General features: G+C 40.3%; 1 protein-coding gene across 7 annotated transcripts in view; it reads right to left on the bottom strand.

The window, feature by feature from the left end:
- The window catches only part of LOC137102857 (sorting nexin-14-like), a 19,139-nt gene extending 5,926 nt beyond the window's left edge, over window positions 1-13,213 (bottom strand). For 3 of the 7 annotated variants that reach the window (XM_067482776.1, XM_067482778.1, XM_067482779.1), the window contains exons 1-24: window positions 13,048-13,212; window positions 12,688-12,837; window positions 11,518-11,638; window positions 11,253-11,326; window positions 9,109-9,187; window positions 8,885-8,928; window positions 8,701-8,788; window positions 8,524-8,608; window positions 8,070-8,226; window positions 7,837-7,912; window positions 7,176-7,220; window positions 6,643-6,723; window positions 6,202-6,319; window positions 5,783-5,938; window positions 5,342-5,466; window positions 4,706-4,764; window positions 4,317-4,343; window positions 3,410-3,542; window positions 3,087-3,273; window positions 2,907-2,990; window positions 2,714-2,814; window positions 2,285-2,396; window positions 1,201-1,241; window positions 62-181 (exon numbers count right to left, since the gene is read on the bottom strand). In XM_067482776.1, coding sequence (XP_067338877.1) covers window positions 62-181; window positions 1,201-1,241; window positions 2,285-2,396; window positions 2,714-2,814; window positions 2,907-2,990; window positions 3,087-3,273; window positions 3,410-3,542; window positions 4,317-4,343; window positions 4,706-4,764; window positions 5,342-5,466; window positions 5,783-5,938; window positions 6,202-6,319; window positions 6,643-6,723; window positions 7,176-7,220; window positions 7,837-7,912; window positions 8,070-8,226; window positions 8,524-8,608; window positions 8,701-8,788; window positions 8,885-8,928; window positions 9,109-9,187; window positions 11,253-11,326; window positions 11,518-11,638; window positions 12,688-12,824 — 2,250 coding nt within the window. In that variant the 5' untranslated portion in view covers window positions 12,825-12,837; window positions 13,048-13,212. Of the gene's footprint in view, window positions 1-61; window positions 182-1,200; window positions 1,242-2,284; window positions 2,397-2,713; window positions 2,815-2,906; window positions 2,991-3,086; window positions 3,274-3,409; window positions 3,543-4,316; window positions 4,344-4,705; window positions 4,765-5,341; window positions 5,467-5,782; window positions 5,939-6,201; window positions 6,320-6,642; window positions 6,724-7,175; window positions 7,221-7,836; window positions 7,913-8,069; window positions 8,227-8,523; window positions 8,609-8,700; window positions 8,789-8,884; window positions 8,929-9,108; window positions 9,188-11,252; window positions 11,327-11,517; window positions 11,639-12,687; window positions 12,838-13,047 lie in introns of all 7 variants that reach the window. The other 4 variants (XM_067482780.1, XM_067482777.1, XM_067482781.1 and 1 more) reach the window with 4 other exon arrangements.

The following is a 13,213-nucleotide window of genomic DNA, read 5'->3' as shown; positions in this document are numbered from 1 at the left end:
GGATTTTCCAGCAGTAGCGCTGTGAGAAAAGAGCACAGATTCTGAATTAGTTTTCTTTTACCTTCTTGTTGTTCTCTGCAGAGGGGCTGAGGACGGTCAGCTCAGGGCGGCTGGGTTTGGGTTTAGGCGACTCGCAGGAGTTGAAGAAAGACTGGATGAAAGGCTCCAGGTTCTGTCCTCTCTGGAAAACAAGTTAGTCTACTTGATTACTTACAGCCCCGATCTGCTAGTATTTAAGCAGCAGCAGGACCTTACTTGTGAGGGAGTGTGTGTTTGCTTACTGCAGGATGGAAAAGAAAATGCTCCATCACTTGGCAACTGTAGCTACAATGTACTTTGACCTCGAAATGCTTTTACTGTTGCACAATAAGTGAATCGAGTTTTACTCTGCAGGTTACAGGGCAGCACAGTGGAACATTGGTTAGCACTCTTGCTGTTCTTCACAGCCAGAAGGCCCCGAGTTCAATGCCCAGACGGGACAGAGTCTTTCGGTGTGGAGCATGTTCTCCCCTCTAAAAACGTGTGCGTTAGGGACCAGGTCAGGTTGGTCCACAGTGGCAGCGGCTCAGGACTAACCCTCCATTCGCTGTATAATGTGAAAGCACTTCAGCTTTACAGCTGGCAGCCTACAGACTGTTGGGTAAAACACGTCTCAGTCCAATCAAGTCATTTTAGCAACAACATCGTAAACAGGAAAGACACCTGAAGACGTTCCAAACTGGAAAACATTCGCTTAGGTTTATTTAATCCGGTAATATCACTAAGATCGAGATCTAATTTGCCAAGTCGGAGAATAAAAAATTGAATTCATCAAATCAGACAAGTCACAAATTTGTGTCAGCAGGCTTCACAGTACATTCTCCAACCCGCAAAGTGATTAAAGAAACCATGACATTTAATGCACCTAGAACTGGAACAAATGTTTCTTCAATGACATTTGATTTTTATACATTTATTAGGCTTTTGCACCAATGTGATTTTCATATTTGACTTTTTTTTATACACTCCTCTAACCGTGTTGGTACAGCTGTTACACCTCATACATTACAATGAACTTTTGGAAATATTCCTATTTTGCTTTCTTGCCATAAGCAGTAGATGATCTATGACATGCAACTTGTTAGATTAGCAAAAAGACTGGAAACTTTAGATAAAAACGTGAAGCATCATTATCAGTGTTCCAGCTCAGGAGGGACTCACCTCTTTTATCAGCTTCCCTGGTACAGACTTGAAAATTTTCCCTGTAAAACAAGGGATCAGTTATTAAAACAAAACAAAACAGGGGAGGAAAAAGTGGACTCTGTCATGTTGGAGGGACGGTTGTTTTGCCCAGAGAAACAGAATAGATGTTCTGACAATAGATCCCTGAATTTACAGAGATTGATTTAAAACTATCTAAATATGAGATGCAGTATTTGTGACTGTCAGTGCAAAATCTGTGTGTGTGTGTGTGTGTGTGTGTGTGTGTGTGTGTGTGTGTGTGTACGAGTTAAGAGCTTCCTGTTCACCAATTGTTTCCATCAGACCACAAAAGGCATCACAGACTAACTATCAGTTCTGAATTTTGAAACATAAGTAAGCAGATTATTGGGAGAAGTCCGCTTCCCTCGGTTATTCAAGGAGCAGTTGATTTGCGTAAACCTGGTTACTGGAAATGTGCACATGCCTGCAGCAGATGAGGAATCACATTTATCCTCCAACTCCACATATTTGAAGCTCGGCTCAAAACCTTTGACTGTTATATGACAGAAAAGGCAGCTTCCCAACTTTCCTTTTCGGGTGGTCTTGGGCAGAAATCTACGTGGTGAAGTCAGATTTTCCTGAGTTTCGGAAACCAGCATTGACTTTTACAGGATGGTTAAGAAAGCAGCTTTCCTGATAAAGCTGACTAAAACTGTTTTTTTTAATCGTTACCAAAAGAAAAACGGTGGTGATCACGGTTTCATAAGCAGAGCAACTTTCACAGTGTGGACAGCAGAGTCTACACACAAATATGAAGGTAAAATAACTTTGGAGAACAAAGTAAACGTCCAGTTACTGTATATCACACCCTGTGTTGCTGCTCCAAACCACAGGACGTTTCCACCTCCACATACCTGCAGAAGGTAATGTGGGATCAGATGTGGCATGTGTGGAGTTTTACGAGTCCTATGGAAAGGCAGCATCGGCATCAGGACATCACTAAGCAGCATCATTTTGTTACCTTTGATGGTAAAGGAACACGTAGTTCTTACCTGAGAAACGACGCTTTACTAAAGGAGGGAATGTGAAGTGTAGTACGTACCGAGGTTGACATCTGGCAGCATCCGGTCCAAGAACTGAGACTCCATGCTGTGAGGAGACAGGAAGTCTGCGAGCAGCTGACTGTTACTGAGCTCTGGATGATGCAGAAGCCTCTGGACACAAACACACCAGGGGTTTAATATTGCTCTTCAGAGAACAAGCTTTAATTACTAATTTTCAACATAACAACTGCTATCAGGCAAAGTACAAATAGAAACATCAATGTGTGCATGGCAACATATTTCCATAAAATCAGGAATGTTTTCTTAATCACAATATACTGTGACTCAAATGTTCACATGTATTAAACCCCTGTTTTTTGAGCTTCTTCTTTATAGCACCGTCCTCTGACCTGGTCCTTTAATGCCTCTTAATACTGGAGAACTTTATTTTATTTACTTTTTAATTAATGTGTGTAAAGGTTGAATACCTGCAAATATTCTTCAAATTCTTCTCTTTTTGATACAAGGAACTCATAATTCTTTGGTCCAATGATTCTTTTGGATGGAAGTTGTGCATCTGCAAATGTGCCTGTAAAAGCAATTAAAGGAGGCAAGTTTTTAAAAAAAAAACAACAGAATTGTCATTTTGTTACATTACGTTGGGTAAGAGCACAGCTTTACCATGGAATTCAGTGAGTTTAGATTCTAAAACATAGAACTCCAGGTATCTTCTGAACACTGACCACCTCTCAGGTTCATGACCAACTGCAAGAACGGAAAAAAAAAGAAAAAGAAAAATCACAACATGGTCACGTTATGACCAGGAATTTGCATTTGTATGCAAGTCGTCCCTCGACCCACCTTCCTTCCGGTCATTGCGTTCCACATCGATGCGGAACACAGGGGTCTTCTCCCTCTTGACGTCGTCATCGTAGAAGTCAATGTAGGGAATGGTGATGCTCCAGGCCGACAGGTTCCTCTGGATGCCGGGCAAGCTGACCGGCTCTGCAGGGGAATCATCCTCCATCACAACGGTTGCCTCCTCTACCTGTAGAAAGAAAAAGAACCAAACCAAGGGGGAAAAGTCAATGGGGTCTGAAAATGTATAAACCTGGTGCGTTTCTCAACCTAAATAATTTTTGATGCTTTAAGTGAAAATGGCTTTACGCAAAAGAAAATCTCACCAAGTCATCGTCAAAGTCGTTCATGGCGCTGGGCGGCAGCATGGCCCCCTCCATCGTCGTGCTCTTGAACACACCTTTGATTTTACTGCCGATTTTGCTGATCCCAAACGACTCGCCCCGTTTAGATGGGTTCCTGTCAGTGAGTTGTGTACAAGTTATTTGCAGTGTTACTATACAAATACATAAATCAATTTTCTGTAGATCTGACAGTATTAAGTAAAGCAGCATCAGTCATGCAGCAAACATGCACAACTGCGACAGCTACATGCCTTTTTCATCCACAGGCCACAGCAGCACTAAGAATGAACTAATTTACTGGGGTTTGATTATTGATTAGTTTAAATGGAAAGAACCATTTAGACAATAATCAAGTGTTTGGCAAATTGCCCGACTGATGTAGCAAAGCCACAAAGACTTTTTCCATAACAACCGTTGCCATTTCAAAAGAGCAATACTTCAGATTTGTATTACTGCTTAACCAAGGTGAAATCTCAATAATTTAGGAGATGTTATACACTTCATAAACGGTCTCGTCTCCTATTCGCTGATTTCCTGATGTTAGAGTGTTTTTATTATAATGAAATATTCTGAAATGCCAAATAATATCTGTGACATCTGTGGTTGACATTGAAATTGCACCATGATTTGTAACTAATAACATGACAAGGACCAGAAAGTCTTAAACCCCCTTTCTTCCTGAATGGGTCTATGATCTAAGCCACAAGGTTAAAAGGCCTTAGAGTAACATGTTAATACACAGAAGCCCAGCAGCAGCAAACGACCCATCAGGTTAAACCAGGTCTTGTTTTTTTAAGCAGACTGCAGTGAGATGTTCTGCGTCGGATGCATCGTTCAGGTAGCAGACTTAGTGCAGACAGGTGCCATGATAAACACCTACTGTACTCACCTGCTTTCTTCCAAACTGAAGCTATTTCTAGAATAAAATGCACAAAGCAGCTATTGTTGACAGCTGGATTTGAGAAAGAAAAACGGAGTCGTCTATTTATATGGTTTACATGGTGATAGAAGATATTAAGCTTGTGACTAAACCTTTTATTCTGAGGCACATTATTAACTTGCATTAAGATAATAAAGATCACACCATCGTGAAATGACCCAGCAGATCCTACTGTTCTGATACTTACGCCTTTGATCGGAGCGAATGTGCATCAGTAAGATCAAAGTCTATTAGGAGTAAAGTGTAGCATGAGTGAAACTGATGTTCCGGCTGCCACGTGAAACAAATGCCAGGTCAACTAAAATCCTTCTTATTACTCTGCAACCCATATAACACACCTGCTGATTCTTGAGTTCCTCGTCGGTGACTCTGCTCCCTTCAGCAGGTATCTGAAGTACTAAACAGAGAGGACGCACTAGTCAGCACACAAACGAAGACAAACGGGGAGGAAAATCCTAAAGGCAATGATTTAACCTAAAACAAGTATATTATCGAGACAATATGTACACACATTAGTATATTCACAGAATAAACCTGTAGTGCTCTGATCATGCACTCAACAAAAAGTAGCAATAGCACCGTGTAAAAACACTGGTAAACTTTTTACATTAAATTGCCAAATAACAGAAGATGTGAAGGTAACAGCCATTTTAAACACAAATCCTAAAATAAATCCTTGAGATTCAAATGTCCTATTAACTAGTGGCCAATACAACACAGAGTTTTACCGGCCTTGGGTTGTTGCTAAGGTTTGATAACATCATACGATTGGTTTGTGAAAAGGTAAACGTGAAAGCAAATCGTAGCCAGTGTAGTGTAATAAAATATGTCCATCTGAAATGTAGGGATACAGAAGCATAAATGGAAATGTACTAAAAAGAAGTAACTTAGGGACATTAGCTTTAGTGTCAAACATTTTTCGAAGCAGAACAATGTTATTATTTCATTTAGGTGATGAGTTTTGCATCCCTTACTTCATCGCTGTGACAGAAGATGGGGGTGAAGACCCTCTCCAGCAGAGACAGGACGTGTTCATACGCTTCAAACAGGCAGGGCACAGTCTGCAGCTTCACCACACCAGTGTACGGACCTTTAGCAACTGAGAGGAAACACTGTTACCTTCTTTTCCTGTTTAGATTGAAAGAAAAAAGGTTCTGCACACCTAAAGTAAATGCAATGGAAAAGACGAGGTGAAAAGTTTAACCAGTGGAGATCAGCAAGGTCACAATTTTTCACTGTCCTCAAAGTCCAGAGAATAGCTGGCTATAAATGTTTAAAATCAATGCTTGAACGTACGGCTGTAATAGCAGCATTACAATATCATGTGATGATTACATGACTTCAGAAACACAAACGCATGGAGACATCTGGTGCTTGGAAGCCCCAGGGTCACATTAAAGGATTCAGCGTCTTACTGTTCCTTATCTCCTCCACGATGGATGGGTCAAAGCTGATCTTGTCGATGCTTTCGTCCAGGCAATACACCTCGTAGATATTCAGCACCTCTCCATGTAAATGCTGCAGCTCAGAATCACTTAGCTCAGGGCTCAGGATCTTATCGTTAAACTCCTCTGAAGGAAACAACAACAGTCATGAGGGATTTTTCCCGAACCAGCACATACATAACATGCTAACAGGTATATTCCTGTGTTTGTGCCCCACTCAATTAGTGGTTACACATTTATTAACAGTAACAATAAAGTTATTGTAGTAAGTTACAAGTACTGCCATCTAAACACACATACAACACATAGAATACATGTTGCAGTCTTCCTCTGGTCCAATCTATGACTAAAATGCGGTCTGAGATCCAGCTAGGGGACCATTTTCTCACCCACGGTGAGGCAGAACTGCAGCACGTGCACGGCTCCTTCCTGTTTCAGGAAGTTCATGAAACGAAAGAGGAGATCCTGCTGCTCCCTGATCTCCTTCAAGTCTAACTTCAGCACCTGCTTGAAGTGAGAACAAGGATAAGAATTATCAATGTCAGCCTTCACAAATATTCAGTGGCTCTTACAACTAGATTAGACTATTGATGAGAGATAGATCCGTCCAGGAATCCATAATGTTGTGATTGCAGCAACTCATTCATTCAATGAATCACCTGTGAATTATGTGTGCGACCTTGCAATTTAAAAAAACTAAAATAAATAAGAATAAACTTGCATCACTTTTTTAGAAAAGCTATTATAAAATCAGGCATTTTGGGGCTGAAATCAAAGACAGAGATTTCCAGAGCAGCTTTTCTGTCTCTTGGGTGCAGTCAAACACTTACAGACGGTTTCTTGTTACCAACGTCAGCATATTTCTGTAGAAATGGAACCAGAGCGGATGGAGGTTCTATGGCTGGTTCTGGCTGGAGACATATGGAAATGGAAATGAGCAAGAAAACACAGTCCAAGAACCTGTCTTCAACTTTCTACCCTTTCACAGGATTAATGCGCTGCATGAGTGAATGTGAATGTAGGTAAAAAGCTTTTGTACAGAGTGTAACAGAACTTAAGCAACATTGTAAAGTGGAACAAGGCTCAATAAAATATTCACAGTATCCTGAAAAACAAACTACTTCAATGTTTTGGCACATGCTCATTGGCTAAGAACCAATATGAAATAGCATCATGATGAAACAAGTCATTTAAATAAATGACTGTAAGTCAGCTGTAGAGCTTTTGCTACGTTTCCTAAGAAATGAATTATTCTTCATTTGATGTAATTTTCCAACTGGACATAAAATATTATAACTTTTTAGGAGATTCACATATACAGTATAAGAATTCAGTATACAAATATACAGTTCTTCTCACTTACTGGTGTGTCATCAACAAAAATAAGCACCATGAGATTCACAGTATCCTGAAAAACAACAATAGGAGGCATTTTTAAAGTCATGCTGAAGTGGCATTTAAGTGTGGTAACACTTTACAGACGTGCTCCAATTCAATATACAAAGTTCTCGGATAAGTTATTTTATTATTTTAATCACTTCATGTAGTGGGAGCTCCGTCTCCAACATTTCAATCATGTAGTTGTTACGGAGGCTCTGCATTATTAGCCAATTACACAACACATACAAGGAATTTGCTTCTGGTCATTGACATATCTGACAGCAAACTCTGAACTGCTGAAAACTGAACTCTTCCGCAGCTTCCAATGCACTTAAATCTATGAAAAACAAATCCTTTCTGCTCTTTCTCGCACTTGCATCTCATGAACTGTGAACACTTTTCTGATAGGACTTTGCTTTAAGGTTTTCTCCTTGACTTAGATTTTTGCTGCCTTGTAACGTCACTTGTGAGTGAAATGAGTGTGTTAACATCACTGCTGTATTGCTCCGATGAACTAAAGGCCTTTCTCCCATATTGGAGCTTATAGTGAAGCCACAAAGTCCACAGATTTCATAAAAACATGTCATACTCATTTATTAAACTGCCTGTCTCCGACAGAAAAATGTCATTGTGCTTCTACTCACAGGATCAGCCATGAAATCCATGGTTGGTAGAATGACAGAGCCAGCCATCACCTCCCGCAGCAACAGAGACAGAGATCTGAACAAAGACAACTCTTTTAATACAGTTACCTCCTTCTCTCCCTCAGGTGTTTGCAGCACACACTTAAAATCCAAAGTTATAAATATGAAACTAAATAAGCCCCGTTGTTGAAGTCATCCAATCAGCCTGCGTACTCTGGCTCATGGCTGCTCACCTGCAGTCTGTCGATTTTGGAGGCATGACGTAGGGAAACAGCATCTCTGTCAGCTTCCTCAGGTAGAGTAGCTCTTTTCTTCTGCTGTGCAAAGCGACGTGTAGATCAGCACCGTATTCATCCAGAGCCGCCTGCTGCAAACCCTCCACATTCTTCACTGAAGACAAACACACAACACAATTATTGTTCCTCTGTACCTTGACATCACCGAAATTCATTTGTTTGACCAGAAAACTAGGGTTAAAGAGCAGGATAGAGCTTCCAAATGAGTTACGTGCTACAATTCGTGCCACTGTAAATGCTGTAAATTTCCCACAACATGTCCACACTCACAAGCAAACTCAGGTACACACACACACACACACACACACACAAAACAAAGATATAAAAAGGCAAATGTAAGAAGCATTCAAATATAAGATCAGCAGTTAAAATTGCTGATGTACATTCATACCTTTTTCTCGAGCCTTTGCAATAATTTCAATGTGCTTCAATGCAGCTTTCATTACTTTGTCTGCCAACACAGTGGGGATATCAACCTGCCAAAATTAGCGAGAAGGACAAAAAAGGTAAAACGGTGAATGATCACTTCTTCAGCTGCTCTGTTTTGCTTAGGTTTTCTGAGTCTCACCTTATGAGCTCGGCGAACAAGCACTGATGCAAAGAAGCGAAACGTCATCCTCATTTCATCTACACAAGCTTCATCATCTGTGATGTCCCTGGAACCAGACGTGGGAGTTTATTACAATTTTTCCACATGCGTCTGTGTGAAAAACAATCTCAAGGCAATAAAACACACTTGAACTTTCTCTTACCTGTACCAGGGATACACAAAGTTCTCAAGAACTAACTCAAACACCTAGAGACCCGGGACGACAAAAGAGACGAGAGATCTGGGAACTTCAGTTATACAAATACAGGGAGAGAAAAAAATGCAATTCTGAAAGCAAATGTACAACAATAAGATGAAGATACAACTATGGACATATTTCATAACTCTGGGATGAAACGGTTCTCCTCTAGCTACTGACTCAGGTACCTCTGCTATGGAAGCGTCCACTTTGAAATGAAGCTTCAGGTCCAACCACGGCTGATAGTTTTCAAGGAGCAGAGTGGCCCTAAAGGAAACAAGACGTGTGTGTTATCAGCGTGTGCTTCTGTGGAACATGTTCCAGTAGCTTGGAAATTTACCCCTGGTAAAATCCACAGCTGACTGGACATCTTTTATCTCTCAAACATCTGTATCATCCATCTTGTTTCAGTGGTGGCACGAGGAGTTAGCAGAGTTAAACCTTAAACCTATGACACTGGCTATACAAGGGAACCTGCCTCACTTTTCACTGTGCTGTGGCCTGTGACTACAACTACACTAAGCAGAATCCCAGCATCACTAGCGCTTTTCTCCATTGCTGTGGCTCAAATTTAAAATGGACAGTTTTGAGGGATTCTCTGTGCAACACACCAGCATTTCTCATTTTCATGCACATTGCAAATGTTTAACACATTTCAGCAAGTGATCAAGTGCGGTTCTCTGCAAAGTGAACATGGTCAGTGGTAGATGAATCGCTTCTGAGTTTAACGGTCTTACATTCCAAAACATTAAAGAATTTCACAGTTACATCTAAATCATGCAACTGTCAAAATATGTCAAGCTTTCCCCTGTTATGAATTGCACAGTTGCTTCAAAAACATTTAGCATATTTTAATAATAAAAAAAATAATTCTTGCCAATAAATCCATGATGAAAATGTAAAAACATTTTTAGAGCATTTTTGCAAATTTTCTGTAGTACAGCAAAAATCTAATATTAATATTAATCTAATATTAGCAGGACTTCTATGTCTTTTGCTGCATTTAAAATCCCCTCAGTTCTGACTGAACAATAACTAACTAATAATATACAGTGTTCTGTCTTTTCTCTCTGTTTCACTCAGTGACAATGATTTATTCTTTCGATTTTAGATGTGATACATTATTATGCTGATGTATTATACAAGATGTATTGTGCTGAACTAGAATGTGCTGCAAGAATAAGACGTTTAGACAAATGCAAAGGAGACAGACAGTAGTGCCCAACAACATCCACTAGGTGGCAAAACGTAGTGTCTTTTAAAATTGTGCCTGTCCAGCTAAGTGTAAGCAGAACATGCAGCATTTGTAGTGGTTACTAACCAAAGCTTTACTGCACAACCGGTATATAAAAAACCAAACATGCAACCATGTTAATAAGTAGTAACATGAATACAAAGTATTCCTCTTTTGAATGCCAGGATCAGTAGTGTTACAGTGTTTTAACAGGGGCAAAGCAAATTAAAATCAACAGACCATCTGCTATAGTTAAGGTAAATGTGGTGGAGGAAAAACCCCATTAGAGATGAAATAGCAATAAGTCTTATAAAGAAGAGAAAGTTCAAAGTCGAACTTAGGTGCCAAAGTGCTGCAAGCTGAAAATATCAAAAGCTGGTGGAGACGGAGCAAATTCAAACTTTAAGTCCTGTGGTTTTATCTATAATAAACCCGGATATTTTGTATAGTGATATCATGTTGAGTTGGAGCCAGGTAACGGTTTTACACACACACACACACTTTTAAAAGCCTATGCCACATGCCCCATTCACACACAAGCCTCCCCAGTTCACTAATACATGCAGAATGAACAAAAAAAAACAATAATGGGAGGAAAACCCAACAGTTAAAACAAGTTCCTCCAGGATTCCCCAGACCAAACCCCAGTGTGACTTTAAAGAGCGAATGTCAAATCCCCTTTAAATAGAAGTCAAATGACTGATTTATCATGTGACAAGCCAACTTTTCTTCACCATCAGAGTTTGGTGAGACGATTAACGGAAAAGGTAACAGTCTAATTTGGCTTTATCGTTTAGATAAGGCACTAATATGTCTAAATGCAAATCGAATGTTTAAAGTGTTTTACCATAAAGTGCAACGTGCTAAAAGTCAAGTGAACATAAGTATGAAGATACATTTTTGGTAAGAATTGTTTCCATTTCTAGAAAACGCACACAGCAGAGCACAGACCTCCACCAAGGAGGTGTAGAGTCTTATTAAACAGTGTTTAATAAGGGACATCAGGTTAGAACTGGTTATCAAAACAGGTAAATCTCATAAACCCCAAGCATGAAGGAGATTAGATTAACTGTAACAGTGTTTGTCTTGTGAACGTACCGGTGACGTTTACACTTGACCTTCCCGCACACGGCACAGCTGTGGCCCAGAGGAAACAGCTCCTGCTCCTGACGCTGGCGAGGGAAAACACGTTTGCTTCATCAGTTTGAATCAGGCAGTGTGAGCTATCAGTAGTTGCTTTCAGAGTACACACTGACAAATGTGTGTGTAAGCAAAGTCGGCTCCTCCACACTGTGAATTACGTGGAAGTAAAAAAATCTAATATCCAGCAGTGCTTTAAAAACCTGTCAAACATCTGACTTACTTTGCTTCTTGGCTTTATGGTGAACAGGATATTAGGAAGAAGAGACTCTGGTCCAAGTGAGCAATAGAAAGTGACGACACCAGCCAGGAAGGACCAGAAGATCATCAGGATGTGGATATACCTGGTGACAGAGTACTACAGAGCATTAAAAGAGTTTCAATTAAAATACAAAGGAACACTGATGTGGACGTCCTCGTTAGGTTTACTCCAACTATAATTAATTGTAAATTTTAAAGCTAATGTTGTACAGTTCCAGGTCTTAGAGTCAGTCAAATCAGGCTGAATAACCCAAAGAAATTTTTCTTTCCTTTCAACTGATGCATAAGCTGTTTTTCATAAGTTGGCCTTGACTAAGAGTAAAACATTAAAGAATTTTAACGGGTTAAATCACCAATGGTAAAAAAAAAAGCCCAAACACACACTTGTTAGTTAAGCATGTGTTAGTCACTACAACAACAGTTGACTGTGGGTCTAAACACTAAGATTGACCATGAGGGGCAGTAAGTTCCCAAAAATTTGAAAGGTCTGGGGTCACTGGGAATGAAGACAAACAGAGACATAAAAAAAAAAAAAAACGAAGAGAAACAAAATGTCACAAAGAAATGCAAAATAAGGACAGATGCAGAAAACCACAAAGCTTTGCAAAATGGACACAAAACAACCATGGAGCCATAAAATGCCCACAATAAAACACAAAATAAGTACAAGACAATAATTAACAAGATGTAAAACGAGCAGGAAGAGACAAAAAGAATTATGTAAAACTACAACAGGCAGAGACACAAACAGCAACAAATGATTGTTTCCATACGTAGAGAACCAACAGAGTGACAACAGAAACACATGTTACCACAAGAAAACACTGAATGACAACAAGAGAAAAAACAGGCAGTTGTCAGATAATGATGATGAAAGACTGCAACAGACAACAACACAAGCAGGTTGAGACGTAAAATAACTGTGGGGAGACAGACGACGCAAGCAAAAAGGACTAAAAAGACATTTCACACATTATTAGATCATCGCTCTGATGAATTCGCTTTAAGAAGCTGCTTAGCAAAGACAGTTTAGTGTGTGACACAGCTCAGGTCGCCACACACGTCACATGACGGTCCCGGCGTTAAACTCATCATCTGACCCCCCTCAGTCCCACTGCACCACGAAGCTGACCTGTTGAGTAGCACGGTGAGAGACAGCATGGACAGCAGCAAGCAGCACAGAACCGGGTACTGTCGTCCAGCTTCTCTCAGGACGTCGATCTTTAGCCCCCGTTTCAAATCCTGCAGACGCTGTAAAAGACCTGCCATCCTGTCGGTGGACCTGCGGACGGAGATTCCCGATTTACTTACACCAGTCAACGACAAGGGGGATGTTTCTGCTTTTTTTTTAAAAATCTTACACAGACACAGAGTTTGTGAAAAAGTGAACAACAATGAACTTTAAACTACGCTGAAGAGCGCTAGCGTTAAGCTAACTGAGGGAGCATTCGTAGCTACGTTCCTAAAATCCACCGTCAACGCTTCAACTTACGTCAAAACGCGTCTTCATAAAATCAAACACATTTTATCCACGAGCGGAGCCTTCGACCGTGAGCTACGCTGCTACAAAATTCACTTTACTTTCTTCCATGTCCAAAGTTTTCCATGTTTGAAAGTCCACTGCGACTTCCTGGACAGATACCGCATATTCTAAGCCA

This window comes from Channa argus, chromosome 17 (genome assembly GCF_033026475.1).
Source record: "Channa argus isolate prfri chromosome 17, Channa argus male v1.0, whole genome shotgun sequence".
Taxonomy (NCBI): Eukaryota; Metazoa; Chordata; class Actinopteri; order Anabantiformes; family Channidae; genus Channa; species Channa argus.
Note: the sequence above shows the minus strand (reverse complement) of the source record. Positions and strands in the feature narration are given on the sequence as shown.